The sequence below is a fragment of the Natrix helvetica genome, assembly GCF_964273705.1.
Source record: "Natrix helvetica genome assembly, chromosome: 2".
Taxonomy (NCBI): domain Eukaryota; kingdom Metazoa; phylum Chordata; class Lepidosauria; order Squamata; family Natricidae; genus Natrix; species Natrix helvetica.
Window position 1 is genome coordinate 18143146 of NC_138552.1, and position 26700 is coordinate 18169845.

The 26700-nt window shown below is 43.2% G+C and overlaps 1 protein-coding gene across 5 annotated transcripts in view; it reads right to left on the reverse strand.

The window, feature by feature from the left end:
• PDZD2 (PDZ domain containing 2) overlaps positions 1–26700 on the reverse strand; it is a 361218-nt gene that overhangs the window by 121497 nt on the left and 213021 nt on the right. For all 5 annotated transcript variants that reach the window (XM_081942592.1, XM_081942591.1, XM_081942595.1 and 2 more), the window contains one exon: positions 9921–10338. In XM_081942592.1, the coding sequence (XP_081798718.1) occupies positions 9921–10338 (418 nt within the window). The remainder of the gene's footprint in view (positions 1–9920; positions 10339–26700) is intronic.

A 26700-nucleotide genomic window follows, 5' to 3' on the forward strand; every position in this document is an offset into this window, starting at 1 on the left:
GAGGTTGAGGGAGATAGGAGAGCCGGTATAGCAGCCTAAAGAGGGGGAGAAAACATCGGAGAAGTCGGAAAGGAGGGAGGAGATAGAGGGTGGGGTAACAGGAGGAAGGGGTGAAAGTGAGTTAACCCCAGCAATAGAAAGGCCGAGGGCCTTAAACCAGTCCAGTCCTAGAAGGGAAGCGAGGGTTTTTTTTACAATTAGCAAAGGAAGCTTTGCCTGGCGAGAACCAAAAGAGACATGAAAGGGTCGGCAGCCCAATAGATCTATGACATTTCCCTGATAGTCGCGTAAACGGCAATCAGGGGGTTTTAGATGGTGAAGTTTAACCCAAGGCAGTAAGGAGGTAAGGGTGGCCCATGACATGACGGATCGGGCCGACCCGGTGTCCACTTCCATAGGGCAGGGCACCCCCTCAATGGAGATTTGGAGGTGCAGCTTACCTCGGCCCTCCAAAGTTGAGGAGGCCGAGTCTACTAGCCATTCTGGGTAGGCTTCAGCTGGTTCCCCCACGGAGAGGGAGTACTGACGCCGGGACGACATCGGAGGTTGCTGACGGGCCGGAGGAGGTTGCGGCAGAGGGTTGCGGCGGTTTTGTTGGCCGGAACGGCAAACTGCAGCGAGGTGGCCTTTCCTGCCGCATTGGTGGCAAAGGGCTTGCCGGAACCTGCACTGGGAGCGTTGGTGGCGGCCGCCACAACTGAGGCACTGACGTCCATCCCGGGTGGAGAGGGTTTGAAGGCGATCGGCAGTTTGGTCTACCTCAGCGTGAAAAGTAGAAGCGGTAGATGGAGCGTAGGCAGAAGAAGGTGCCGCGTAGGGAGATGGCGGCAAGTAAGCGGCATGCGGGTGCTGACTGAGGTGGCTGAAATCCGGTGTGGATTGATCAGCCATTTCATAAGCCCTGGCATCATCGACCGCAATCTTTAGAGTTAACTCAGGGCGAGCTAGGATGCGGCGATGGAGTTTTATGTCTCGTAGCCCATAGATAAATTGTTCGAGCAGCGCGTCTTCCAAGTCACTAAATTCACAGAGACTTGCCTCAGCGCGGAGAGCGGCCACGTACTGGGCAATGGTTTGGCCCTCCTTTTGAATGCACCGGCGGAAATATTGCCGCCGGGCAAAACGAGACGGGGCGGGTTCGTAGTGTTGCTTGAGGCGAGCCAGGAGTTCGTCCCAGGGCAGCGAATTGGCAGGATCGGGAGCAGCGAGAGCCCTCGCAGTGGCGAACATCTCCCTCCCGCAGTAGTTCAGGAAGATGCCGCGCTTTCGTTCCTGGGTGAGGCTGACGAGATCGTGCGCTACGAGGAAGCAGTCGAACCTCTCGAGGAACGCTTCCCAAGCCTCAGCCTCTGGCCGGAACGGCGAAAAGGCAGCATTTGAAGCCATTTGCGGCACTGCGTAGGGTTCCACGTCGCCCGTCCTCGTCGCCAGTGTTAAAGTCTCGAATGAGGAGACTGAGACGGGTTAAAAGCAACTGTGTTTATTACAACAAGCACTGACAGGAACAACACAACTAGTCGTCTGACAGCTATTTATACCAGGAGCTGTCAGACGACGAACCAATAGGGATAAAGTATTTCTCCCGCCGGCTGGCCGGTGCGCCTGGGCCAATCAGAGGAGCCCTATTCTCGACTGCCCTCTGCTGGCCAGGCTCACCGGTACACAACACTTCCCTCCCTCCCACCCCCGCCTGAGCAGGCTTCTTGCACAGCTCCAGCCCGCGGCTCCAATGAAAATCCACAGTCCGAAGTGCTGCCACTTCCAGGCGGGATATATTATGCCTCGCCCACGCCGCCGCCGTTGCACCCAGATGGAAAGGGAGCCTTCGCGTCCCCGTTTACGGAGCCTCGCGCCCCCCCAGGGGGGCGCGCCCCACTATTTGAGAACCGCTGGTTTAACCACTGTAGTTTGGTTCACAAATAACATAAAGCAGGGTGGATAATTTGTTCCAGGATAAGGATTATATTTGGCCTTTGAGTAGCATCCTGGGACCTGGTTTCAAAAGAGAGGAAATACTTGGAGCAGGGCCATCCCCTAAACAGGATTTCCATTCATTAAGAGAAACTAGGTTGGAATGAAAGTTCATCTCAAGATGAACGTTTCCTTTCAAATCAGAAGAATGAAGATTCATTCACAAAGGAAAGTCCCAGGGATCTGGGAGTTAACTTTACTGTTGTATAATTGTAAATTGAACACTTGGACTTTACTATCCCACCTTTGCAGGCTTAGGGCAGGGTTCGGTAACCCGTGGCTCCAGAGCTGCATGTGGCTCTTTCATCCCTCTGTTGCAGCTCCCTGTTGCAGATCGGCTCCACAATTGATAGGGCTTTCAGTTAGGACAGGTAGAGGAAAAAGGATGCCGTGCTAGGAAGAGACTCTATGGTGGGGGAACCAGGCTTCCGGTTGGCTGCAGAATTGAATGGGGGAGCTTCTGGTTAGGACCTTTGTGGCTTTTTGAGTGTTTAAGGTTGCCGACCCCTGGCTTAGGGAAAATAGCAAAACTGCCATTATACAATCCAAAGCTAAATTCCAAAAAGTTATTTATAGCCAAGTAGCTGATAACCCGGATATTTATTTATCCCAACCCTCCTTCCGTGAATGTGGCAGAAATTTCTAATGTTGGATTTTACCCCTTACCAGAGGGAACCCCGTTGTGAAGTACTGTGAAGCCGTTACCATGGCGACGCCACAGCACTGTACAGTAGCAGCCATTTTAAGGCAGTACAGTAGAAGTCATTTTAAGGCACAACAGGCTCTTAACAGAACACATACCCCAAGGGGGTTTTAGGGTGTCTTACCACCACCCCCAGTATTCGTTTCCAGAGGGTAAGTAATCTGTGTACCACGTTTGGTTGAAATTGCTCAAGTTATGCTAGAACATACACAGACACACATAGTCACTGATGATAGATAGATAGATGATAGATGATAGATGATAGATGATAGATGGATGGATGGATGGATGGATGGATGGATGGATGGATGGATGGATAGAGATAGAGATAGAGATAGATGATAGATAGATAGATAGATAGATAGATAGATAGATAGATAGATAGATAGATAGATAGATAGATAGATAGATAGATGATAGATGATAGATGGATAGATAGATAGATAGATAGATAGATAGATAGATAGATAGATAGATAGATGATAGATAAGTAGATTGATAGATTGATAGGTTGATAGATTGATAGATGATAGATAGACAGACAGACAGACAGACACAAACAAACAAACAAACAAACAGAGAAAGAGTCAGTGAGCTGGTCTAGAAGTCAAAAGCCAAACCAGCCTGAATCTAGGTCATACTTTTAGAGAGAGAAAAAGACTAGAGAGCAAAGATCAGTCTCCAGGTCAGTGTTTCTCAATCTTGGCAACTTTAAGACCTGTGGACTTCCACTTCCAGAATTCCCCAGCCAGGAGTTGAAGTCCTCAGGTCTTAAAGTTGCTAACGTTGAGAAACGCTGTTTTAGGTAGTGAAATCATTACTCCTAAGAGAGTTGTCAATTGTACACCTCTGTCTCCAGCCACCCTGATGAAGTTCTCAAATGCCTGGAAGCTGGGAGTGTCTAAATGGGGAAGAAGATACTTGGGGCAAGAGTGAATGGCTGTGGGTCTGGGCCCTTGGGTCCAAGGATTGGATAATTCCCACCTTTGAAATTGAGCTGAATGACACTGCCATGCTTAGTATGCAGTTGGGGAGCCTTCCTGGACTCCTAGGTCCTGTTTGAGGAGTATTTAGCAGTTGTGGCCAAAAGGATCTTGGAGCACAATTTTGTCTTGTGTGCCCATTGTACCTGGCCCTGTCATTCCCTCAGAACCTTACTTACATCCCAATAGGATTACTGCAAAGAACTCTACATGGGGCTGCTATTGAAGACCATCTGAAATGCACAGCTGGTCCAGAATGCAGCATCATGGGTGATTGTGGATCAGAATAGAGCTGGAAGAGACACCGGAGGTCCTCTAGTCCAGCCCCCTGCTCAAGCAGGAGATCCTATGCCATTTCAGACAAGTGACTGTCCAGCCTCTTCTTAAAAACCTCCAGTGATGAAGCATCCACACCTTCGGAAGGTAAAGTTGATCCACTGGTTAATTATCCTCACTGTTAGGAATGTTCTCCTTAATCCCAGGTTGCTTCTCTCCTTGATTAGTTTCCATCCATTGTTTCTTATTATGCCTTTTGGTGCTTTGGAAAATAAATTGACCTGCTCCTCTTTGCGGCAGCCTCTCAAATGCTGGAATACTGCTAGTCCTTCTTTTCTCTAAACAACTGTTTTTCACATGTTTTAGTTTTTGGGCCTTTAATCATCTTAGTTGCTCTTCTTGGTACTTTTTTCCAAAGTCTCAATATCTTTTTTGTAACGTGGTGACCAAAACTGGATGCAGTATTCCAGATGTCTCATCTTACTAAGGTTTTATAAAGCGGTACTAATACTTCACGTGATTTTGATTCTATGCCTCTGTTTATACAACCGAGTATTTTATTAGCTTTTTTGGCTGCTGCCCCCCACGAGGGACTCATGTTTAAGGATGCTTCTTACTAAGTCTGCATGGAGCCACCACCCGTGAGCTGCACTGATTCCCAGGCAGCTTCCAAATGCAATGGACAATGCTGGCTATCAATTTTACATCCCTAATCTTCCTCGTCTCTATGCTCTGATAGGGAAGGCATGTTCCAGATCTCTTCACTCAAACAATGAAAAATCTACCTGGTTTCCTTAAAAATAAGACCTCCCCAGATAATAAGCCCAATCGGGCTTTTGAGCGCATGCGCTAAAATGAGCCCTCCCCCAAAAAAAATAAGCCCTCCCTGAAAATATTGCAACACAGCAGCAGCCATGAGGTGACCACGCTTGCCTCCTCCTGCACCTCAAAAATAATAAGACCTCCCCGAAAACAAGGCCAAGCTCTTATTTCGGAGGTCAAAAGAAAATTAAGACTCTGTCTTATTTTCGGGGAAACATAGTACTATAAAGGATTCCCAGAAAAAGGAGAACATGTCCTCCTTTTTTGTCCTCATGTCCTCTCTCTGGGAGGCATAGTGTTAAAATCAAGCATTGTCTGCTTTTGTTTTTTAACAATATCTACCAGCTATCTCTTCCTGAAAAGATTTAATCAGTGACACGCTGAAAGCTTTTGCCTCCTAACCAGCTCTAGCACATTCCTGGGATTGAAAAACTAGTCTGACGCCAGCAAGTCCTTTCATATACATGTAGACCTCTCTATTTTGTGTTGTTGCAGTTTTCCGCTGTAATTTTTCTTGCAGATGCCAACATAGTTAAAAAGTTAATGTGTTCTCTTCTCCCCGCCTCCATTTGTCCTTCTTTCTAAAGGTCCACGTTCTCCTTTGGTGATTCAGATATTCAGTCATTCGAATCTGATAGATCCCAGGAAGTATCCAGAGCTCCTGAAAGCAGGACAAGAAGCAATGGATAGAAAACTAATCAAGGAGAGAAGCAACCTGGAACTAGGGAGAAATTTCCTGACAGAACAATTAATCAGTGGAACAACTTGCCTCCGGAAGTTGTAAATGTTCCAACACTGGAGGTTTTTTTTTTTTTTAGAAGAGACTAGCCGATAACCCGGCATTGCCCAGGTATTTATTTATAGGGGGGAAATGTCCAGACCAAATGTAATTTCTGTGAAGCCGTTACCATGGCAACTCCACAGCGCTGTACAGAAGCCATTTTACAACAGTACAGTAGAAGCCATTTTAAGGCACAACAGGCTGTGTCTTAACAGAACACATACCCCGAGGGGTTTTAAGGCTGTCTTACCCTGACAGTATTTGTTTCCAGAGAGTACGTCATATGGGTACCAAGTTTGGTTGAAATTGATCAAGGCGTTCCAGAGTTATGCTGGAACATACACACACAGAGCCGTTTTTACATGTATAGAAAATTGGACAACCATTTGTCTGAAATGGTATACGGTTTCCTGTCTGATCTGGTGGTTGGATTAGAAGACCTTCAAGGTCCCTTCCAACTCTGTTGTTCTGTTATATTCTGTTATGTATGCCTTTTGGCGGTGGTCTCTATCTCCTGACAAGCAGTTGGACCAAGCGTCCTAGTCTTCAGAAATCCTGTGAGACGTGGCTCTTTTCCTGAGCCTTTCTTTGTGATGTGCTGGAGCCCTAATTGGATGTTGATGTTATTTCTATTAGGATCACCATTTTATTTTTTTTATTGTTTGTAGAAGTGTGGCTTTGATTTCTTTTGTGTGGTGGGTTTTGTTGAATTTTTTGTGACCCACCCAGAGTTATCTTACTTGAATTGGGCAGCTCTAAAAGAATAACCAGAATACATATGTGGTTCTATATGAGGCATATATATGAAAAGGCACTTATAAAAGACAGGTTATATAAGCTCATCTAAAGCAGCGCAAGAAGCAGGAAGAAAGATTTCAGCTTACATACCAGATAGGAGGGGTCTCCAACCTTGGTAACATTAAGACTTGTGAACTTCAACTCCCAGAATTCTGGGAGCTGAAGTCCACAAGTCTTAACGTTGCCAAGGTTGGAGACCTCTGCCACATAGAGAATGTTGACTTTGAAGAAGACACAAAAAGGTTCTGAAAATAAAACATGGCTTCAAAACAACTAAAAGCGCTCTTCTAAACTGGATAAGATAATGATGTTCTAGTGCATGGGTGTCAAACTTGCCACATCACGTTGCCGTCATGTGATATATTGCAACGTTTTTTCCCTTCGTGGAGTTGGGTGGACAGGTGGCCTATGTGTGATGCATCCGGCCTGCGGGCCGCCAGTTTGACACTCCCTGTTTTAGTGGAAAAAAGTAGGAGAGGGGAAAAAACTGTCAAGGTGACACTTGACAATGTATGAGGGACCAGTTAAGTCTCACTGGAGAGTAAAAAAAAATGTATGGGAATTGTAGCCAAGAAATTAAAAGACACTTGCTCCTGGGGAGGAAAGCTATGGCAAATCTTGACAGCATATTAAAAAGCAGAGACATCATCCTGCCAACAAAAGAACATATAGTCAAGGCTATGATTTTCCCAGTTGCAATGTTTGGCTGTGAAATTTGGACCATAAGGCAGGCTGAATGCCAGAGAATGGAGACCTTTGAACTATGGTGCTGGAGAAGACTCCTGTGAGTCCCTTGGACCGGATCAAACCGGTCAGTCCTAGAGGAGATCAATCTGACTGCTCTTTAAAAGGCCAAATCCTAAAGAGGAAACTCAAATAATTTGGCCACCTAATGGGAAGGAAGGACTCACTGGAGAAGAGCCTAATGCTGGGAACGATTGAGGGCAAAAGAAGAAGGGGATGACAGAGAATGAGGTGGCTGGATGGAGTCACCAAAGCAATAGGTGTGAGCTTGAATGGACTCCAGAGGATGGTAGAGGACAGGAAGGCCTGGAGGAACGTTGTCCATGGGGTCGCAATGGGTCAGACACGACTTCGCAACTAACAACAACAATAAGCAGTATTGTTGTATTGTATTGTATTGTAATATACAATACAATACAATACAATAGTAGAGTTGGAAGGGACCTTGGAGGTCTTCTAGTCCAACCCCCTGCCTAGGCAGGAAACCTTATACCGTTTCAGACAAATAGCTATCCAACATCTTCTTAAAGACTTCCAGTGTTGGGGCATTCACAACTTCTGGAGGCAACTTCTGTTCCACTGATTAATTGTTCTAACTGTCAGGAAATTTCTCCTCAGTTCTAAGTTGCTTCTCTCCTTGATTAGTTTCCACCCATTGCTTCTTGTTCTACCCTCAGGTGCCTTGGAGAATAGTTTGACTCCCTCTTCTTTGTGGCAACCCCTGAGATATTGGAAGACTGCTATCATGTCTGAACAGCTTAAGAGAAACAAGGTATCATAGATGATGGACATCCCACAATTTGATTCTTCTAACCCAGCCTTGTCAATAAGAGTAGGTGGAACAGATATGAACATGTGAGTAAAACTTTTAATTCAGAAGATGAATAAGAAGAATAAACCTATTTTTACTTCTACAGGTTTGTACCTTTGGATAAGCCAGTATCCCTAGAGGTGCTTTCTGACACAGGAAAAAGGTATTTTATAAATACTCATATGTGCTGTTTCTTGTCGGTCTGCTCCATGTAGTATCTACGGTTGAGTGCTTATACATTAATAAGGTCACATGTGAACTTTAGCTTAGATGAAGGCAAAAAGAAGGTATGAGCAAGTGAATTAACCCACTTTGAAAAAAAAAAGAAAATTAGTCAAGGCAAAGAGTGTTTCTAAATAATTTTAAAAACAAAGGGTGATTATATTGGTTCAGGTGGTTGCGATAACCCTGAAGAAAGTTTAAAGGTCTTGCCAAGGAGCTTGAGTGCTGATGGAACAGTATTCCCTGGAGCTCATTTGGTTTGCAAACAGCTATGCCAACGTTTTCAACTCTTGGTTTGCAAGATCTCTCTCCTGCAATCATGAAGCTTCATCATGTATTGTGGTCTCAGCAGGTGTCCCTCCACCCTCTTACACATGGAAAACAAATAAAGCCCACTCGCTTTTGTTAAGGAAAACTAATGAGAATTGCAGCATGGAAGCTAGTATCCCAGTGAAGATTTGAAAATATTCATCAATGCCTAATTGAACTGCTCTATCGGTATATTTAGTCCCTGCACTGCAGATCTGCAAAATGGGCCCGGAGTTGCACATGTAGCTACATTCTGATCAGCTGGAATTGTCCTATATGCTTAACATATTTTCTGGAGCCACATGAGACAATGAGTGTTTATACATCGAGTTAAGCCACATAAAAAAAACCTAATCTTAAGAAACTGCGAAAATGCAACTGGGTTTTTGGATATTTGTAAGCAGCCTGCAGAATCGTGGCGGGAATTCTTTCCATGCTCTCAGTTCAGTTTCGTTTTGAGCATTAACTAAGCTGAAAGCTTCATGTTTAGCATTCAACATTTCAATATTCAATATTTTGCCTCAAACACACAACACTTCAGCTCTTAGCATCAACAGCTTGCCTCTTATTGCCACCAACTTGGCACTAATGATGTACATTAAACACACATGTTTATACAATGATTAAGTCTAGGGAAATGGCCTCCTGCCTTGCTCACTCTGCCAAAAATTATTTTTTTCAAATAGCATGCTTGGATTTTTAATGTTTACTTGTGGAGGGGCAATTCTGAAGTTCCAGTCCAGAATACAATCGGCAGTACATTTGCAGTTTGTGAAGTACACTAGTACAAGCAAAGCCCCTAATCTTAAAAGCATTAAAGCAGCCACATCCTCCAGAAGGTTCCCGGTAGCTACTTTAAAACCCTTCCATGTTGTCTTCATATATACATGATGCACAGAGCACATTTCCACTGGAACTATCAGCAATGTGAAATATCTATCTAGACATAAATGCAGAAATAACTGAAGAAGGTATTCGAAACAGTCTTACTGAGAAGATGTGGTTGCTTTAACACTCAAGTATTCTAGCCTTGAACTGATTCATTTGAGCAGTTTCTCAACCTTGGAGGTTTAAGATGTGGACTTCAACACCCAGAACTCTCAGGCCAGAATAGCAATAGCAATAGCACTTAGACTTATATATTGCTTCACAGTGCTTTACAGTCCTCTCTAAGCGGTTCACAGAGTCAACCTATTGCACCCAATAATTTGGGTCCTCGTTTTACCCACCTTGGAAGGATTGAAGGTTGAGTCAACCTTCAGCCTGGTGAGATTTGAACTGCTAAATTTCAGGCAGCCGGCAGGCAGCAGAAGTAGCCTGCAGTACTGCACTCTCACCACTGCACCATCATGGCTCAATGGACCATTTTCATATTTTCCTGTACTGCACACAACTAAATATTTAAAGAAGGTTTAAATATTAAAGGAACACTATCTCTCTCTTTTTTTTAAAGAAAATATTTCTGGTACCCAAGTACCAGAAAGCTCTCAAAGTCTTTACCTGTAAGGATGCTTCACTGGAGTTTAGGTCTAGAATGCCTCCATCTGAAAGACGGGAGCGGTAATGATCTCCTGGAAAAGGGAAGTCTGCCGTGAGAAGCTGATCGTCCGCTTGGTTCTCTGTTTTGGATGCCTCTGAATGCAACCCATCCAGGGTGCAATGTCCATTCTCCTGATCTGTTCTGGAGGTGCTCTTGCTGTCCTTACCACCCGGAAGAGTTCTGGTAATGACCCCAAACTTTCTCGTCCTTTTGCCATTTTGAGTGGTTTTCCCACTGGGCTCGGAGGTAGGCCTGGCTTTGGGTTCGGTGCTCTTACTGTTGTTGCCATTTGACGGAGGAAGTGGGGCCTTGCGCTTGATTCGGCGCAACATGATCAAGTAGATGAAGCCGCCATTCCAGCACTGATCAGCCAGGTAACTGCAAAGGGAAAAGGAAAAAGAAAAGAAAATGTAAAGTTTTATATATATATATATTTGCTTGGGAAAGGTAGACATGGACCTAAATCAGGGGTCAGCATCCCGTAGCACTGGAGCTGCGTGTGGCTCTTTCACCCCTCCGCTGTGGCTCCCTGTTACCGGTCGGCTCCACAATTGATAGGGCTTTTGGTTAGGACAGGTAGAGGAAAAAGGATGCCGTGCTAGGAGGAGACTCTATGGTGGGGGAACTGGACTTCCGGTAGGCAGAGGAAAAAGGACACTGCACTAGGAGGAGACTCTATGGTGGGGGAACTGGACTTCCAGTAAGCAGAGGAAAAAGGACACTGCACTAGGAGGAGACTCTATGGTGGGGGAACTGGACTTCCAGTAGGCAGAGGAAAAAGGACACTGCACTAGGAGGAGACTCTATGGTGGGGGAACTGGACTTCCGGTCAGCTCCAGAATTGAACTGGGAGCTTCCGGTTAGGTCCTTTGTGGCTCTTTGAGTGTTTAAGGTTGCCAACCCCTGACCTAAATCAATAAGTACCCTGAATCTTGAATGTCCCAAAGGTGGTTTTTCAGAAGGCAACTGAGCTTTCTTTTTTTTTCTTTTGAAGACATTTTGTTTCTCATCCGAGAAGCTTCTTCAGGATAATGGGAAATGGATCCTGTCAGAGCTGAAGAAGCTTCTGTGATGAGAAGCAAAATGTCTTCAAAAGAAAAAAACAAGAAAGCCCAGTTGCCTCCTGGAAAAAGCACCTTTGGGACAACCATGACCTGGATGACTGAGAATCTCTACAGACTGAATCTTGAATCTGTGTTAGAAACGGAGCTTAGAGGTTTCATTTGGATTATGTCAAGCACTCCCCATGACCTTTTTTTGTCTTGCATATAGAATAAGCTCTTCAGACACTTGTTCTGGATTCCATGTAAGTTGTAACAATGCACTTTTTATGGTTCCAACTTAGCGGTGTAAACAACAACCTGTACAGTCTACCCCATTTGGAATGGAGCATTTCTTGGGGTTAAAGGGACCCTTGTGTGAAGCCATTCCAAATCCCTGGTGGAAAATTGCCAAACAAAGATAAGCATAGAACAAATATAGATAGTCTTATCTATATAACTGTTCGAAGTTACAATCTACCTAGAAAAAGGGAATTCTAAAGGTCACCCATTCTCCCACATTTTGGGGGCTCAGCAACCCAGCTGCATTAACATATGTCTGCAGCACCTTGTGGTTCCATGACTACATTTTGTGATGATTTTGCTGAAAACTACCGTGTTTCCCTGAATATAAGACAGGGTCTTAATTTCTTTTTACCCACAAAGGTTACCAGGCGGCTGCTCTCTTGCAAGCGGGCTCCCAAAGAGCCGGGCACAGCCTCAGGAGCGAACGGCTGTGTCGCAGCAGTGCAACACAACAGTCATGAGGCGACCACGCTCACGAGCAGCTGCCCGGCAAACCCCCTTTCCAACTGGGCACAGCGCCATTCACTGACCTAGGGGTATCGCCAAGCCGCATGAGCGCCTGTTCGACGACGCCTGGCTCCCGTGGCTTGGCGCCTTCAAAATGGCAGTGAATGGTGCTCTGCACAGCTGGAGAGGAGGGTTGCGCGAGCAGCTGTTCCACTCTCACTCATGCGCCTCCCAGCCTCACGATGCCCTGGCCCAGCTCTCCACGCAGAGCCAGAGAACCTCCGCTGCCATCACCGCCACCACCATCTCAGCATGCCTTTTTCGGCAGCTTCCAAACTGAGTCTTCCAGCAATGGCCGCTCTGGCCGTACACTCTATGGTTGTGAGTCGGCTGCCGGCAGAGCACACTCCCAGAGCGTACAACCATAGAGCATATGCCCAGAGCAGCCGCTGCGGGAAGACTCAATTTGGAAGCCATCGAAAAAGCCATGCTGGGATGGCGGTGGCAGCGGGGGTGCTCTGGCTCTGCAGGGAGAGCTGGGTCAGGGCACCGTGAGGCTGGGAGGCGTGTGAGCGAGAGCTGTTCTTCTGCCTCATTGATGTCTGACACTGAAGGCAGCTGATAACTGGCATATGGCTCTGGCCCCCTCTCTGCCTCCGACACAGAACCCTCATCAGAGCCTTCCCCAGACTCCAGGACTGGCCCAGGTTCCTCCCCAACCTCCTCACTGTCCGAATCTGCTGCCAGCTCCGTTGGCCTCTGGCAGGCCACAACAAGACCTTTGCATCTGATACCCAGGACTATCTACAATACTCTGAGATTTTTAGCTTGATATGGAAGGATCATAAAATTCCAACTGCTTACTGATCAAAACACATAAACTTCACAGGAGTCATATGAAAGATCCTGATAGTTGAATGCTACATTTACTGCCAGAAACAGCTAGCTGAAGAAGAACACAGAAATGCCTTTCAAACAGGGATAGGCAATTTGGTGTACTCTTGATGCTTGACTTAACAATTCCCATTTTCTATTAGAACACATCTTTCATCCTCAGTCACGCCCATTTATAAGGTGTTGCTGTACAATAACCTATAACAAAGTTTGATCAGGTCTGCTGAGCTAACGTAAGTGAAATACGAAAACAGTATGTACAGTAAATTTAATTTCTAAAGAAAAAATGAATTTCAAATGCAGTGGTTCTAAGGAAAATTGGAAGAGTTATTAGTTTGGAATTTCTCATGAGGAAAGCATTTCAATTATTTCCTCACAGAATTTAAAACTTATGTGGAATCGGGAGCTCTCGGCCTACCTACAGAAGGTCAAATCTGCATTCTATTCAGTCTACCTACGGGGTTAAAGACTTTTGTGAATAACTTCAGGGATGTGTCTACGCTCACAACTGATTGAAGATTTAAATGTAGTTACACCAAGTAGGAAACCTTAAACAGGTAAGACCAGGGGAGAAGCCCAGGGAATGGAGATCTTGACTGATCTTTAGTGAGAAAACAAAGGAAGCAGAACTGCAGAGAGAAAATAGATGGTAGATCTTAAAAGCCATTCTGTAGAGTTTAAGAGGTTTGCTGATATCTGAAGTTATGCTATCCTGCACCAGATCTGTCCCCATCTATTTGTTATTATTGTTTAGTCGCTAATTTGTGTCCAATTCTTCACAACCCCATGGACCATAGCATGTCGGGGGACCTGTCCTCCACTGTCTCCCAGAGCAGCAGTCACAAACTGGTGGTCTGTGGATCACTGGTGGTCCGTGACAAAATTTTAGTGGTCCGCAGAAAAATAATTTGCATTTTTTACATTGCACTAAATCAGAGCTCCTCAAACTAGGGCCCCTGGGATGGACACATGCAATGAACGTTTGTGTTGCTGCAGAGAGTCCCCACTTCAGGGTCTTTTTGTGTGGGCCAGAAGGGGGCAGAAATTCTGACTTGGGGTCTGCTTCAGCCTCCTGATGCGGGGCTTTGGGCAAAGGCTGGAGGGAAGTGCCGCTGGTGGCAAAGAGCCAGAGGGCCTTGTTCCAGTGGGACTGCATCATGGCCTGGAACTGGCTGACCATCTCAGCCCGCTGAGCCTCCAGGCGCCAGTATCTGGCCTTGCAATTCCGCAGGTCTTCCCTCTGCTTGGAAACCCTATGCGCGTAGTCCTCGGTGAGGTGCTTCTACTGAGCCTCCTTCTCAGCCAGATCCAATTTGAACTGAACCAGCTATTTTGCCAACTCTTTCTTATGATGGCTGCTTAGCTCCAACAACTGCTTCCTGTTGAGGTCCTAAGGAGCCTAGGCAGGCAGGGGAGGAGTGGCTGGGAAGGGAGGGGCGAGTAGAGGCCGTCGAGGCGCCCCTCAACATGAGTGACATCAAGTTGGCCACACCCACCCAGTCACATGACTACCTAGCCATACCCATCTAGCCAGTCATTAGGCAGATCGTATCAGTGGCCACGGGATTTAAAATTATGAATTTAGTGATCCCTGAGGTCCAAAAGGTTGGGGATCCCTGTCCCAGAGTTTGCCCAAATGGATGTGCATTGTGTCGATGACCATCTAACCACCTCATCTTCTGCAGTCCCTTTCTTCTTTTGCCTTCAATCTTTTCCCAATATCAGGGTCTTTTCCAATGAGTCCTCTCTTCTCATTAGGTGGCCACAGTATTTGAGCTTCACCTTCTCCAATATTACATTCAACGTGTTTTAATATTTGATGGTGGCACAGTGGTTAGAATGCAGTATTGCAGGCTAACTCTGCCCATAGCCAAGAGTTTGAACCCGGCTCAGCCTTCCATCCTTCTGAGGTCAATAAAACGAGGATCCATATTGTTGAGGGCAATAAGCTGACACTGTAAACCACTCAGAGAGGTCTGCAAAGCACTGTGAAGCAGTATATAAGTCTAAGTGCTATTTCTATTGCTATATTTAAAGTATTTTTCACTTCCAACTTCATGACAATGAAAGACCCACAGCTTTCCAGGACGAGAAATATGATTTGGTTGAAAAACAATGTCTCCGGTAAGGTCCAGGTTTCGAGAGAGGGGCTTCAATGGAACTTCTTCAAATGTTACTGTGCTTCCCCGAAAATAAGACAGGGTCTTATTTTCTTTTGACCCCCAAAATAACACTTGGCCTTATTTTCGAGGAGGTCTTATTATTTTTGAGGTGCAGGAGGCGGTGAGCATGGTCACCTCATGGCTGCTGGTGTGTTGCAATATTTTTGGGGAGGGCTTATTTTCAGGGAAGCAGGGTACAAGTGCAAAGATTATAAAACTTTGTGAGGGTCCAGGCTGAGCTATTGCAGCCACGTTTGAGATATGAGGAGGTTCTTTTAAAGACCATGCATGCAGATAGGAGCTAAGCTCTCCACACTAAGTTGAATCCTGGCTAAACTGGTTCCTTCTAAGACCTGCAGAACCCTATGGTCAAACCAGAACTTGATTCATTTACTAGTGGGGTGGCTGAACTCGCCCATTACAGCTTGCTTAATCAACCATAATTTTAAAAATCTGACATAGGATTATTTGTGAAAGACGCCTGTGTGACTATATTAATATGTCTTCTTTGCAATTGCTGAATCCACACTAACCCTCTTTTGAGATTGTCTGCACAACCCTGGGGAGCATGCTGTTACCTTTTTTGCCCAGGATCTCAAACCATGGGATCCTATCCATCAATAAACCTTCTTTCCAACCAACTTCCACAAAACCAGTGTCTTTTACCCCACTTGGAACTGAACCCGGAAGGATATTTCTTCCAACACTGGGAAAGAGGATCTCCTGCTTGAGCACAGGGTTGGACTAGAAGACCCCCAAGGTCCCTTCCAGCTCTATTCTAATGGATTACTGCTGGGGAGATCTGTTACCGCTTCCTGGGGCCCTCTCTCCTATCTTGTGGGCTTCTTCTCAGATTGGACAGAGATTGCCATGCTTCCCTGCTCAAGGCAAAAACAGAGACTCTCTAGGCTATAATATCCTGCCAATAAAGACTGGATTCTCTCAAATCTCTGTTTTGTTCTGGCAGCCAGCAGGATAAATAGGACCCCACTTTTGGCAGCTTGTAGAGTGCTTGAAACCAGCCAAGCTTTCAATAAATTTGGCCTCAGAGTATTCAGGAGGTTTTGTATTTTATTTCCAGCATTTAAACTCCATATGCCTTCAGGATTTCAATCCAGTTTATATTCAAATTTGCCACACCGTTCTAATGCCGCTTGTGTTTTTCCTCTCATTTTCAGCTTGGAAGCCCTAGGCTTTCGCGGAAAACGATTGCTTTCATATTTTAAGCTCTCCTTTTTTTAAAAAAAAAGAAAGGAAGACTATACTGCTAACCAGATTTCAGTGGAGCTCTGATATTGAAAACAGAAACTGCAGTAATCACTCTTGTGTAACTGGAATGTTCACTCTGGCAAAGGGAGGATCCCACTGGTTGAAAGTGGAGTCAGTTAAAACCCTCCACATTAAGAAGCTGGTAACAGATTCCACTTAACTAATTCATCCACAGTGCTTCAAATCTCCGTGATAATTATTTTACCATGGACTTTGAATACTTCCACTCATTGACACAAAGCCATCAAGTACTGAATTTCTTTGCTTGTTGAGAAAGTATCTTGCAAAGCAGAGGTCAAATGATCTGTCAAAACAGGCCTTCGTGCTTCTTGAAGAGACATATAAGGTAAAGGTAAAGGTTCCCCTCACACATATGTGCTAGTCGACTCTAGGGGGCGGTGCTCATTTCTGTTTCAAAGCCGAAGAGCCAGTGCTGTCTGAAGACGTCTCCATGGTCATGTGGTCAGCATGACTAAACAGCAAAGGCACACGGAGCACTGTTACCTTCCCACCAAAGGCGGTTCCTATTTTTCTACTTGCATTTTTTACATGCTTTCGAATTGCTAGACTGGCAGAAGCTGGGACAGGTAACAGGAGCTCACTCCATTATGCGGTGCTAGGGATTCGAACCGCTGAACTGCCGACCTTCCGATTGACAAGCTCAGCGTCTTAGCCACTGAGCCACCGTGTCAGTATGAAGAGCCATACGTAGCATAACTCCCCGCCGGCACTGGCATTTGCAACGAAACGTGGGTCACAATTTTAGTAATGCCTGGATTAGACTAAGTTCTTGATTGCTCTGCACCAAAATTTTGGAGCCCAAAGAGCAAGTTGTGTGGATACAAATCAGAACGATAAATATTGTGCAGAAGGGGAGAAGTTGTGATAGGTATCTTGGAAGCAGTTCAAGATGTGATAAGGCAATCAACTGAGTAAGATGGGTGGAGTGAAGTTGTGTAGAAGATTTAGCAAGCTGAAGAATGGGGCTGGATCGTGGGTTAAGTAGGGAACAAGGGTCCAATGTAGAGGGGAGATGAAACAAAGTAGGTGGATTAGGCTATAAATATATACAAAATAACAGGGCTGGTGAAATTTTATTTCTTTTATTGCATTAAGCCAATTTCAAATGTTTTCAGCCTTCAGGTACCATGAAAGTAACATTTTCTTGTTGACCCTGTTGGCTTCAACCCAGTATTCCAGATTCCTTTGATGTTTTTGCTCCACAAACTAGCATAATAATTGCTATCTCTCTACTTGCTGCCAGTTCTACACTTTTCCAAGCGTGTGTGTGTGTCTCTGTGTGTGTTTGAATCCCGGCAAATGCTGAACTAGTTCCCTGTCCTGCCCTATTATTAACAGTGTATTATATTTCAAATTTTACTAGCTAATTTGCTTGAGTAATATTCTTCTTTATTCCCTGGCTATCTCCCCATATCTACAAAAACACACCAAAATCATTGGGGCAGACACATCACAATGCAGCAAACAGGAAGTGGGAAATATGTGACTAAAGTTCTGACATGACGTAAGAAACTCTGCAACTCCCAATAGCCGGTACATATTGTATTTTTGGAACCCTTTCAGCATAAAAACACAACTCCATTAAAATAAAATTCGAAGTCACTGTCATTAAGAATTCTAAATCAAGCAACAGAATACAGGTAGTCCTCGACTTATGACCACAATTGAGCCCAGAATTTCTGTGGTTAAATGAGACATTTGTTAAGTGAATTAACAAACTTTCTTGTTCCTAAGTGAATCACTGCAGTGATTAAATCAGGTTGTTAAGTGAATCTGGCTTCCCCATTTGCTTGTCAGAAGGTTGGGAAAGGTGATCATATGACCCCAGGACACTGTGACCGTCATAAATATGAGTCAAGTGTCTGAAGAATTTTGATCAGATGACCATGGGGATGCTGCAACAGTTTAAGTGTGAAAAACGGTCATAAGTCACTTTTCCCAGTGCCATTGTCACTGGAAAATTAAGTGAACTGTTGTAAGTCAAAGGCTTTTTAAAAAGGGAGTAATTGATTGATGCCATCTTATGTGTCCATCTTCTTCTAAGACTTTAGTCATGGCTTTAGTCATGAACCAAATAGGTCTGAAACACAGGCCAAGCTGGAAATTCAATCTCCATTGTGAACTGTAAGATGTCGTTGGGAATGGATAAAATATATATGCAGGTATTTTAACCATTTAAAGTCATTTTATGCAGAACGGCAAACTTTGAAAAGGAAGCTGAAGAAGCTTCTTGGATGAGAAGTGAAATGTCTTCAAAGAGAAACCAGAAAGTCTAGTTGTCTCTTCTTCTTTTTTTTCAGAAAATTTTATTGGTTTTTTAAGACATTTATAAGGAAAAGGGTAGGTGGAATGGTATACAAATTTTGGCAGTTGCAAGTATGGCAGACGCCCCCTCCCTCCAAACTCATAAGATACATCTATGTATAAAACATTAATACAAAATCGTATAAAATCAGCATATTAATTCTATAAAAAAAATTCAATCAACTTATATATTATGATATATAGTCTAAATATAAGTTGTCTCTTGAAAAAGCACCCTTGGGTCAACCATGACCTGGATGACTGAGAATCTCAAGAGACATATAAAAAGCAGAGTTGGTATTCAGCAGCTTCTGACCAGTTCTGGAGAACCGGTAGTGGAAATTTTGAGTAGTTCGGAGAACTGGTAAATACCACCTCTGACTGGCCCCACCCCCGTATATTCTCTGCCTCCCGAGTCCTAGCTGATTGGGAGGGGATGGGGATTTTGCAGTATCCTTCCCCTGCCATACCCACCAAGCCACGCCCACAGAACAGGTAGAAAAACAATTAATCCCACCACTGATAAAAAGGAAGATTCTTAACTGAACTGCATCTTTTGGCCCCTTCAGTTTAAGTCTTAACTGTACCATCAGTTATGATTGTGTCTCTTTGATTAATATAAGAAGTGACCACTCCCTGATTCATGGCACCTTGCTTAAACATAAACTTTTGGAAAAACAAATCTTAAAAAGTGCCTAAATAAATCCCACTTTATCCTCTCAGACAAAGTGGGATTTATTTAGAAAACCAGAAAGTGTATCGCAAGCTGCTTTTTAGAGTTATGTCTCACAACAGGAAGATCAATTGACGGAATTAATCAAGTAGAACAAGAAAACACATACAATTGTCACTGTCTCCATCTCACTGTCCTCGTTTAAGTGAAGTTATTCTGTTTTGTTTTGTTTTTGATATTGAAGCTTTAGTTGGCAGGCAGCTGAGTGATTTAATTAGTCATTTACTTTGAAACACTCCTGTCTTCTCTTTCAGCTGTAAACTGCCCTCAAACAAGATGGACAGAAAAAATAAATAAATTACAGCACTGCATATTAGAACAGCCTTTCTTTTCTTTTTTTAATTTTTAATTTTATTTTAATTCAACCATCATCTTCCATTAAACAGTGTGTTGTCTTGGCACATATATTTTGTGCAAATATTTTATACAATAACAATTACAATTTGCAGCCATATTTATTATTTTAACTATTCTTAACTTAATACTAATTTTAATATATACCATACCTAATACTATAACAATCCTCGTCTTATTTAAAATTATTTAACTTTGTTAAAACATTTTCTCTATTTCACTCCTCTGCTTTTTTCCACTTTTCATATTTATTCTCTAACTAAAATATTTATTCTCTTGCTAAAATAATTCCCATATGTTATAATAATCAGATTCTTCCTTCTCTTTAATTTGAAGCGATAACCTATTCATTTCTGTATATTCTAATATTTTCCTAATCACATTCTCATCCATAGGGATATCTTCATTTTTCCAATTTTGTGCAAATACAATCTTAGCTGCAGTTATTATGTGAATTATCAAGTATACATTTTCTTTACTATAAGTTTCTGGTAAAATGCCCAGCAAAAATAATTCAGGTTTCAGATCAATATGCTGTTGTATCATCTCCTCCAACCATGTGCATATTTTTATCCAATATGTTTTGGCTTTTACGCATGTCCACCACATATGATAATATGACCCTGGTGTTTTGTGGCATTTCCAACATTTCGCTGGTTTATCTTTAAACATCTTTGCCAACCTTGCTGGTGGAAAATGTCAGCTGTAAAACAAATTCTCTTTATATGCCATTTATATGACATTGTTAACTTAATAGTTTCTCTCTCATAATTGCTTCCATTTTTCTAATTCTATCGTATAACCAAATTTTTTTGCCCATGCTATCATTGTTTCCTTCACTTGTTCTTCTTCTAGTTGAATACGCAGGAAATAACTATACAATTGTTTTTATCACCCTCTCATCTGTTTGGAACAGCCTTTCTAAACCTGGTACCTTCCAGGTGCATTGGGACTACACCTCCCAAAATTCTCAGCTAGCATGAACCATGGTAAATTTGGAAGGAACTCAGTTACTGTATGGAAGGTGTCTCAAGAAAGATGCATTTACTTGACAAAGCTCTAGTATGAAATCTTTCCTGGCATACATAAAAACTTACAGAAATGTAATCAAGATATTTTTTTTCCTGAAAACTCTCTGTTAGCTTTCCTTTAGAGAATTATAGTTTCCATATCCATCTTCTAAATCAGATAAATGTTTAAAAATATGATAAATGTGAGACATGTAATCACCACATCACCACTGTGACAATAAAATGAGGCAGGGTTTTTACATGGACTATTTTGAAGTCTCAGAGCAAATGCTAAATATAAATTGGATGAATGGATTGACAGATGCAAAATTGGAAAAATGTATTTAAGAACCTATATCCCTTCCTTTCCATGCCATTATCCCAGCCTAAATTGCCCCAAATCTTTAAAACAGAAATGGAAAACTTTCTTGCAACCATTCCTACGGATAGTAGTATATACATTAATAGAAAATACATACTCATGATAACCCCAATAAATAAAGAGTAGTACGTGGGAATTTAGGATTAGGTAATTCAATTGTATTAGTAATATTAATAGCGTGTTAAAATATATTGTGAATTTAAAATAGTAAAGATTAGAAACTATGGGGATTTTGAGATATATTCCCTGGATTTATTAAATATTATTAATATTTGGCATTATTAATAACCCTACACATTCGGAACATTGAAACTATGATGGAATAATGAGCAATTTTTAAAATATTAAATGGTATTACTTAGCTGGGGATAATAAATATAGGGCATAAAGAAATGCTATTTTATGTTTAAATGAATTGTGGGGGAAATGATAAAGGATTATGGAAAGGGACCAATATTGTAGAAGTTGGAAGATTTGAAGTATACATATTTATTCATGTGATTATTGTTTATTATGGTTTGAAAAAGAGTTGACCCAGGCAATGTACTATTCATAAAATATGTATGTTTATATTGAGAGAAAAAATAAAAAAAAACTTAATTAAAAAAAGAAATGTCTAGATTTGTAGACATCCATGGTGTAAGATCCCTTCTTCCAGTCTAGGTGCTTCATTGGGTTTCAACTTTTACAATTCTCCAGTAAAAGTCCAACACAGAGAGCATATGGCTGGCGAAAGCTGCATTACATCACTAACCATCATTGTGTACCCACAAGGCATACCAAGCACACGTCCTTTCATTTAAGCAAACAAACTCAGAAGGTGAGTATTTTACCCAGGCCAATAACACTGCAATAAAGGAAGCTGCTATGGTATGTGGTCAACTTCCTCTGCTTTCCAGATGTTTTGGATTACAGCCCGATCGTTGGCATGCTGGCTGGGGCGATGGGATTTATTATCTAACGCATCTGGAAGGTAAAGAATGCAGGAAGACTGAACAAACATCGTGAAACTCCATGTGGACAACATCTGTGTCGGCAGTTTGGAAATGAAGAGAGCCCTGTGTGACAAATTACTGTCATTTCTCTTTCCCAAAATGCTCTTTGTTTCCTCAAAGCAAGGCTTTTACTGCAGAGGTAAATCCACTAATTCAGATATTAGTCCCTTTGGGGTTAGTAACTATACATAGGCAGTGGTGGGATCCGTCCGGTTTAACGACCGGTTCAGTGATTGAGTGCTTCGCGCGGGAGCACAGGCACGTCACCAGTTTTAACAAAACTTACCTTCCCCGTTACTTCTGGGAAGTAACACAGCTGAGGCGCGGCAACCTACTCTGCCACGCGAATCAGCTGAGAGGATATAGGTAAGCAAAGCGCAGGGGCGGGAAGGGGGAGGTGCAACCTGATCATTGGAGCGAACCGGTTCGCTCTCCAGCTGATCCTCGGAGCTACCGGTTTGCCCAAACCGGTCCGAACTGACTGAATCCCACCCCTGTATGTAGGCCAGACTGGAGATTTTTAAAAAAGACATTCTGAAGGAAGAGTGTCGTCCATACTGTGCCAAGAAAACCAGATGAAGCCACCAAAGTTCAATTTAACAAGAATGCTCCTTTTTATTGTGCCATAAATTTACATAGGCCTCCTCTAACGTATTTTACTAATCATCATTAAGTAAGTTAATCCTGAAACTTCCACAGTTTGCCATACAGGTACTCCTCACTTATTTAGTGACCGCTCAAAGTTACAACATGACTGGAAAAAGTGACTTGTGACTATTTTTCACATTTACATCGCAGGATCTCCATGGTCATGTGATCAAAATTGAGACATTTGGCAACTGACTTATGACGTTTGACCTCCTAGGATCATGCGATCTTCTTTTGACAAGCAAAGTCAATGGGGAAGCCAAGTGCACATCACAACTGGACTACTAACTTAACAACTGCAGTGATTCACTTAGCAACTGTGGCAAGAAAAGTTGTAAACTGGGGCAAAAATCAACAAATGTCTCACTTAGCAACATAAATTTTAGGCTCAATTGTGGTCATAAGTCGAAGATTACCTGTATTTGTTCCTCCCAACAGCTAATTTCCTTTGAGAAGAAACGTAGGTACAAGAGAACCCCAACTGGACTGCTACAAATGTACTCTGCATACCAGGTTAAGGCAAAAGATGATTTGGCCTGCCATTCAATGTATAAAGCTAAACATCACACTGACCATTCAATATTTCTTCAAAAGTGACCAGCTCTGTGTGTGTGTGTGTGTGTGTGTGTTCCAGCATAACTCTGGAATGCCTCGAGCAATTTCAACCAAACTTGGTACACAGATGACTTACTCTCTGGAAACAAATACTGTGGGAGTAAGACACCCCTAACTCCCCTGGTGTGTGTCTTCTGTTAAGATACAGTCTGTTGTGCCTTAAAATGGCTTCTACTGTACAGTGCAGTAGAGTTGCCATGGTAACAGCTTCACAGGGCTCCCTCTGGTAAGGGGGAAAATCCAACATTAAAAATTACGCTTGGTCCAGACATCTTCTCTCTATAAATAAATACCCAGGCAACACCGGGTTATCAGCTAGTAATTTATAAAAATGACTACTGGACATCAAAACATCAACCCAAGCGTTGGGACCTTTGCAAGCCTAGGTTTAGAATCCTGCCATTAATGCAAATTGGCAGTAGCTCAGGCATCACCTAAAACATCCAGTTCTGATGTAAAAAGACCAAGATAAGAATAATCTAGACCAAAACATGCTGGGCAAGTCACTCAAAATTGACATCCTTTTGTATCAGATTGGCCTGAAGGTTTAACTGATGTTACACAATGGAAAGACAAAGTACTTGTTATTAAGTACTGTGAGGCACCAAAATACCTTGTTTCTAAGCTACTGGCAGAACGATAATTCATGCTTGTTGCTGGTCATCAATCAGCAAACCAACCCCTTTTGGATTTCTAAACTAGAATAAGAGAGTCGTTTACGTTTAATGGTGTTTCAGCAAATAATGCATTCTGTCCAATTCTGGTTCTCAAGCTTGCAAGAACTGGGCAAGCCAGCAACACCTGTTTGGAAAGGTAATATGAACACGCTCCAAAATAACAAACCAGCAGCTAGTACCTAAGCTGCCACAATAATTACTTCTAATGAATGAGTCACATTGCAGAGCCAAACGCAAATACCATTCCTGTTTGGCCAAGTTGACAGATGCCTTTCAACATCTGTGAATGCCTTCTGAAAGTTGAAGCCTCCAGGTGTGTTGGGACATTAACTCTCAGGATTCCCCCATGGGAGATTCCTTCATTATTACTGAAGGGGTCAAGACTGAGGAGATCCAGGTTCAAGTTCTTTCTCAGCCACAGAAGCTCACCGGGTGACTTTGAGTCAGCCACTCCCTCACAGCCCAAGCTACACCCCACGGTTGTGGTGGTGGTGATGGAGATAATATAGCAAATCATACGTTACCCATATTTCATGGGTCCGTCATAGCATGAGTCCATGGAGGACAAGTGGGAGGTGGGGCTGATGGAGGTCAAGGGAGCAGTCTCATTGGCTTTGAAGGAATGCGGGGAGGAACAGGATGAGGCAGCCCCAGGTCCTTTGAGTTTGGGACCGCTTGCCAGGACGGAAGAACAGGGGCAGAATGACTGAGAGACGGAGGAAGAGAGGGCAGGCAGTGGAGATGAGGAGCGACTGAGCTCAGGTGATGAGCAAGTACAACCCCCTCCAGATCCCTGAGCATGGAGAGTGGAGAGGAGGCAGGAACAGTGCAGGCTGACCCGACAACTCGGGAGGAGAGTGCCCCGTCCCTCTTCACAAGGCACACCTGGGGACTGAGACTTAAGGAGACGATGTGTGGAAGGGCATTTGTTGGGAACAAGCACTGAATTTGTGGAGTATTGTGTGCCGTTGCCGTGTCTGGAGTTTGCTGCACTTCTTGCCTTATAATTGCCTTGTTCCTTTGCTTGGTTGGGCTCATTTGCTTCACTGAACTCATGGCCTCGTTCCCTTGCCCCACTGGACTTCTTGCCTTGAAGTCATTGTGCTAACAGTGTTTTGCTGGACTACTCGCAGCCAGAGACTGCTGGAGGTGTGTGTGTGTGTGTGTGAGGCGCTTTGCTCCAGGGCTTGTCATAAACATGGGAGAATTGGGGGGAAAGTTGGAGCAATAAAGGGGAGTTTGAACTGTGACTGAAGCTGACTGTGTTGCCTCCATGCCTTGCTCTGGTCATCACACCATGAGAAAATCATCACATATGAGAAAAGGCATGAAAATAAAAGTAACACATCAGTTAAAGAAAATGCAAACAAACAGATAAAACTGAGAAGTTTGGGCAGATCTTCAGAAGCACATCACCAGGGTGCTTATAGAGCAGACCTAAAGCAATTCTTTATAAAAGAAATAGTAAACAAGTCTTAGGTTTTTTTTTTTCTTCACATCCACCCTCGTAGGCACGGCCCTGCTGATTCCGCAATATAAACTGGGAGAATACTCCGGCTGCATTCAAAAAGTGCAAGCGGATTTGAAATTCATGACAGCAGTATAGGATTTCCTGAGCTCCATGGTAATTTCTTCTTATGCAAATATTTATGAATCGCATCCACTGCTTCTTATGGCTTCTTTCATCAAGGATTTTCATAAGTAATTCTGCCAGACCGAGTGGTTTTCACAGAGCATTTTTTTTTTTGCACCAAGGAAGAAAGCCCATCTTATTTCCGCTAGAGCGACATCAAACAGCCACTGAAATATTCTCTGCCTCTTTAATTTTTGCTTGGATTTGATCAGTCTATTATCTCATTATGAGTTCCCTCGTGCAGTTCAAGCCTCCAGCTCCTTTCTCTTTCTTTTCTTTGGCTTTCTAAAGAATATTTGGGGCTGGGGAGGAAGGGGCGGGGAGTGAACTATTCTTTTACTTTTTTAAAGACTTATTAACTGATATAAGAAAGAATGAATGCACCAGTTGTTCAAATAACTTGACAGCATAACTAGGATCAATGAAACTGGAAGCCAGCCGAAGCCAGTGAAAGAAACTTTCATTTCTAACATGTTGAATCGTGCCTTGTTATGAGTTGGGACAAGCTCTACTTTGATTCATTGAGTGCATTATGCTGCCTCTACCCAGCACAGAAACCTACCAAGGACGTAATCAAACTATAGTTAAGCATAAACCTGATATCCTTAACCAGTGGTGGGATTCAAAAAATGTTATTACCGTTTCTGTGGGCATGGCTTGGTGGGTGTGGCATGGCTTGGCGGGCATGGCAGAGGAAGGATACTGTAAAATCTCCACTCCCACTCCACTCCAGGGGAAGGTTACTGCAAAATCCCCATTTCCTCCCGATCAGCTGGGACTCGGGAGGCAGAGAATAGATAGGGGCGGGGCCAGTCAGAGGTTGTATTTACCAGTTCTTCGAACTACTCAAACTTTCCGCTACTAGTTCTCCAGAACTGGTCAGAACCTGCTGAATACCACCTCTGTCCTGAATCCTAACTTGACTGGGAGTTTGGAAGATATAGTCCCAAAATATTAGAGAACTTGGTTAAACAGCAAGGTCCTAACATTAATTCAGAATTTAAATCAGTGAAAGCTTAGTCCCTAGGAAATTCAGCTTTGATTAGTAGCCTCAGTTCTATTATCTTCAGTTGAAGAGAGTGAAATACATGCTTGAAAACAATGAAACATTAGAATGTTTTACAACATTTCTGGGAGAAGCTCCTTTGAAAGGATCTACAGTATACATCAAGAATACTATTATTTATTCATTCATTGACAATCAGGCAAATAACTTTGTAGTACTAAATTAATCAAAGCAGCCAACCAAC